The sequence below is a fragment of the Orcinus orca genome, chromosome 15, assembly GCF_937001465.1.
Source record: "Orcinus orca chromosome 15, mOrcOrc1.1, whole genome shotgun sequence".
NCBI lineage: Eukaryota > Metazoa > Chordata > Mammalia > Artiodactyla > Delphinidae > Orcinus > Orcinus orca.
In genome coordinates this window covers 87320304-87324875 of record NC_064573.1, presented here as the reverse complement: position 1 = coordinate 87324875, position 4572 = coordinate 87320304, and the positions used below count along the sequence as shown (strand labels likewise).

At 59.8% G+C, this 4572-nt stretch overlaps 1 protein-coding gene across 1 annotated transcript; it reads right to left on the bottom strand.

Annotated features, from left to right (window-relative positions):
* Positions 1–305: 305 nt before the first annotated feature.
* FZD10 (frizzled class receptor 10) lies at positions 306–3578 on the bottom strand. The gene has a single exon (XM_004276639.3). It carries the CDS (start codon positions 3158–3160, stop codon positions 1415–1417), a length of 1746 nt encoding a protein of 581 aa, XP_004276687.1. The 5' UTR covers positions 3161–3578; the 3' UTR covers positions 306–1414.
* Positions 3579–4572: the final 994 nt, after the last annotated feature.

Below are 4572 nucleotides of genomic sequence, written 5' to 3'. Positions count from 1 at the left end.
AATGTATCCACGCTTGGTACCCAAGCTGCTCCTTAATGAACTGTGCTAAACCGGGCCCTTGCATCCTGCCACTCAAGAGACAACTTCCAACCACAGCCGCTTCCTGCATGGAGGAAGCCTGAAATTAAATCATCCTGTGCCCACTTTGGAATCCGTCCATTTGCCATTTCACATAGATAACCAATGACCTCTAGAGAGAGATGCACACGCAGGATTTGCTTGAAAAGCAAACAGAAGGAGAAAGTTTTCTCTGTTCTCTCCACGCACTGAGAAGGGTCACCTAACAACGCACAAGGGAGCAGCGCCAAACTAAAGAACATCTTTTATTTTTAATAAAATAGTGAAGCATGAAAAATATCATATATTACAGATAGACACCAGCAGGACCACTCTTTCCTGGCGTTTCCTGGTGAGGAGAATAAACTCCAAGGTTGGTAGATGGCTTCCCGCGTCTATTCATGGAGACCATTTGTTTAACAATAGAAAGAGTCAATGAGCCCTTTGGGCACTTTTGAAGGATCCTTCCCCCCTCTCCACCCACCCTTCCGTGAATCAGTCCAAACGTGTGTCACATTGGCTTGGTTTCCATTAAAAAGCCACAAACTGTAAAACTAAAGGGGTTCTGAGGGCTGGGCCTCTTAGTTCTTTAGTTAGGAGATTTCTTTTGTTGTCTTTATGTACAGCAAAATACTTGTTTCTCTTTTGATTTTCACGTAAAGAGAAAAAAAAATGTATTGCACATCGTTGGCATTGACCAATATGAGGTTTGGTGGAAGTTTCTATGTCGGAGAAAGACCATTTGTGGAGGCTGGAGTCTCTTTTAAGTGACTCCAAATCCACTGGAGGGTACTGAGTTGTCAGGCTTTCTCTTTCTTCCTGTTGGCACAGAAGTTGCTGTCTACACGCAGCCTTCCTGAGGGTGGCCCTGGGCTCCCCTGCCGGACAGTGACTCTCTCTCTTTCTCCCTTTTTGAAACTCAGCAGAGGCTCTTTAATTTGCAAAGAAGTTATCTCTTCTGTGATTTGTAAATGGATAGCAAAGCCAACTCAAACACACAGATGTATATTTATGGAAGGTTCTAAACAAAAGTTTTCTTCTGGGGGCCTGAATCAACTATGTTACCACAAATTAGTTACACAAGAGGCTACTTAACTGGGAGGGTTCTCCTTCACTGAAAACAAAAACAAAACAAACCCCTTTAAGTACATTTTGACTTTCAGTGTTATCACAGCATCCTGAATTTCAGGGTAAAAGCTTTTTATTTTTTTCCTTTTACTTTTATTTAAAAAGAAAAAAAGAAAAAACAGAACAAAACAAGCAAGCAACCAACCGACGGAGAAAAGCACCATGTTTGGCTCTGACTCTGCCACTGCATCCTCCCTGGGAAAGTTTTCCGCGCCGGCCTTCCCTCCATTCACACGCAGGTGGGAGGCTGGGCAGGGATTTCATATTTCCCGAGATGGGTTTTGGAGGGATGCTGGGCTTTTTTGTAAATTCCACTGCTGGTGATCACGCTGGCCGGTTTTCTTCGGCTCTTTTTCTTGAACCTGCGGCTGCAAACGTTCTGCCAGGACTGCAGAGTCTTGGATGTCCAGACCCACATGCCACTGGTGATGCCCACCACCAACAGCATGAAAATCTTCACCATGAAGATCTCCACCGCGGGGATGGAGGCGGCCATCAGACAGTCCAGGTTTTTAGTCTGGTTGTTCATTTTGCACTTGTGCTGCGTGGCCAGGATTTTCCAATACTCCACGTTGAGGCGTTCGTAAAAGTAACAGGCAATCACACAGGTGGCCGGCACCGTGTAGAGCACGGAGAAGACCCCTATCCTCACCATGAGCTTTTCCAGTTTGTCCGTGTTCTCCCCACCCGTTTTCATCACCCTCCGGATGTGGAAAAGGGCCACGAAGCCCGAGAGGATAAAGGAAGTGCCGATGATGAGGTAACAGGCCAGCGGGATGAGGACGAAGCCGGTGAGGGCGTTGACGTCCATGCTCCCCACGTAGCAGACGCCGGTCAGCTCGTCCCCCGCGACCCTGCGCATGACCAGGATTAGGATGGTCTTCACGGCCGGGATGGCCCAGGCGGCCAGGTGGAAGTAGCTGCTGTTGGCCTCGATGGCCTCGTGGCCCCACTTCTTGCCCGCAGCCAGAAACCAGGTGAGCGTGAGAATCACCCACCACAGGGAACTGGCCATGCCAAAGTAGTAGAGGACCAGGAAGACCAGCGTGCAGCCCGTGCTCTCAAGCCCCTCCTGGATGACGTACAGCTGCCCGCTGTCCCGGTCGCAGGCGACGCTCTCGGCGCCCGCGAAGAGGCGGATGATGTAGCCCACCGAGTAGACGCAGTAGCACATGGAGAGGAAGATGATGGGGCGCTCGGGGTACCTGAAGCGCGCCGGGTCGATGAGGAAGGTGAGCACGGTGAAGGCGCTGGAGAAGAAGCAGAGCACGGACCAGACGGCCAGCCAGACCACGGCGAAGTGCTTGTCGTCGCGGCTCCAGTAGACGTCCACGCCCGGCGTGCAGAGCGGCGCGCACGACGCGCTCTTCTCCACGTGGCGGAACTTGCCCGGGTTGTCGCAGCCGGCGCGCCCGGGTCCCCCGTCCTTCAGCTGGTTCTCCTGCGCGCTGTGCGGCCGCTGCGGCCGGAAGAGCGGCGGGAACATGCCCGAGCCCCGCGCGGGCTCGTCCGAGCCGTTGTTGGGCGCCTCCATGCACAGGTAATTGGGGTCGTTCTTGTTGGGGAGTTTGCTGCAGTCCAGCGAGTCGGGCCACTTGAAGTTGAACTGCTCCATGATCGGGGAGCACTTGAGCCGGGCCTGCTCGCACATGACCCGGCAGGCGGGGATGGGGGTGGAGACTTGCTCGGTGCACATGGGCGCGTACAGGGAGCACAGGAAGAAGCGGAGGTGGCCGTGGCAGCCGTACTCCACCAGCGGCGCGAACTCGTGCAGCTGGATGGCGGCCTCGCGCTGGTTCTCGTGGCCCATCAGGTTGGGCATGCGGGTCATGTTGTAGCCAATGTCCTTGCACATCGGGATCTCGATGGGCTGGCACCTGCCGTCGCCCGGACGCTCCATGTCCATGGAGCTGATGGCGGCGCACGAGCCCATCACCTGAAGGACCAGCCACAGGCGGGGGCCCGGGCGCTGCATGGTGGCGTCGGAGGTGTCCCCGCGGGGAGGTCGGCCGCCCTCAGAGCCGCCGCTCCGGGGCTCGGGCTGCCGGCTCCGGCTCCTCGTCCCCGCTCGGGCCCCCGCCCATGCCCGCCCAGCTCAGCCCGAGCGATGCGCACGGAGCGCCCCCGGCCCCGCTCTCCGCGCGCCGCCTCCGCCGAGGTGAGGCCGCGGAGGAGACGAGCAAAGTTTGCGAACAATACCGGGAAGCGACAGGACCCCCGGAGCTCTCGGCGCGCGGGCCGCCGCCGCCGCCGCCAACTTTGGCCTCTCGTGGGAGCGCGCGGAGAGGGCGGGCGGCGCGGGCGCACGGGGGCCGGCGGCTGGCGGCGGCTCCGCCCTCCCCGCGCCGGCCTCTGCCCGGCCCGGCCCGCAGCCTTTCGGAGATCTGGTCCCGGCCGGAGCCGCCGAGCGAAAAGGCAAAGGGGGAAACAGCCGAGCGGTGACAGGCCCCGCCCCCGGGCCGCGCGCCCCGCCCCGCCCCGCCGCTGCTTTGCATGAGAAAGCGCAGCTCCGGGCCGCCCGCTCCCGCCGCCGCCCCCCGGCCCCCGGCCCCCGGCCCCCGGCCCCCGGCCCCGCGCCGCCGCCCTCCCGTGCGTCCCTCCCGCCGCTCCTTCGCCCTCTGCGCCGGCCTCCAACTTGGCCTCCCGCCGCCTCCCCGCCTGCGCCCCCTTTCCCGGGGAGCCCCCGGCCTCGTCCCCCGCAGCCCAAGGACGCCTGGGTGACTGGGAGTTCGGAGCCTGGCCGGAGGAGGGGCAGGCTGGTCCGCGGCCGAGGCTGGGGGCGCGTCGCCCCCGGTTTTTATGGTGGGTCCCGGGCGGAGGGCGCTTTCAAAGCGAGGTGGGATTTGCGTTTTATGGCCTCGGCCATAAAGTGGCCCCTTAGCTTGTAAACCTGCTCGCATCTTCCCGAGGCTGCGGAGTTACCAGGCCTGCGTCGGGGCTCCGGCTCCGGGGAGGGGTCTCTTTGAAATTTCAAAGAGTAGAGCTAAGGGCCGGGGGGGAAGGGCTCTGGGAATCCAGATTTTAGGACCGCTCCTCCGCGGTCTCCGCGAAGAAGGCGGGGAGGGGGAGGAGGAGGGGGAGGGGAGGGGCGGGCAGCTTCCTGGGGCTCTTTAGGTCCCACCCACCCCCCCGCCTCGGGCCGTGGGGGGCTTGGCGTGTAGCAGAGGGACCCGCGCCCCCGACAGCGCCGCGGAGTTGAGGGGCCTCGCGCCAGGCAGGGCTGCTGATTTCTTCTAGGCGGCTGGGTTTATTTATTATAGGAAGTCATTCGCTCGTCGGGTATTTATATTATTTGGCCAGTGATTTGCCCGACTGCTCCCTCCTGGGCTGCAGACCCGCGGGATGCTGCGGCGTTGAGGGTGGGAGGTGGGCGGGCGCTGAGTCAGC

Coding starts and splice junctions, on each gene's coding strand:
- FZD10 (XM_004276639.3), bottom strand. CDS start 3,160: ATGCAGCGCCCGGGCCCCCGCCTGTGGCTGGTCCTTCAGGTGATGGGC.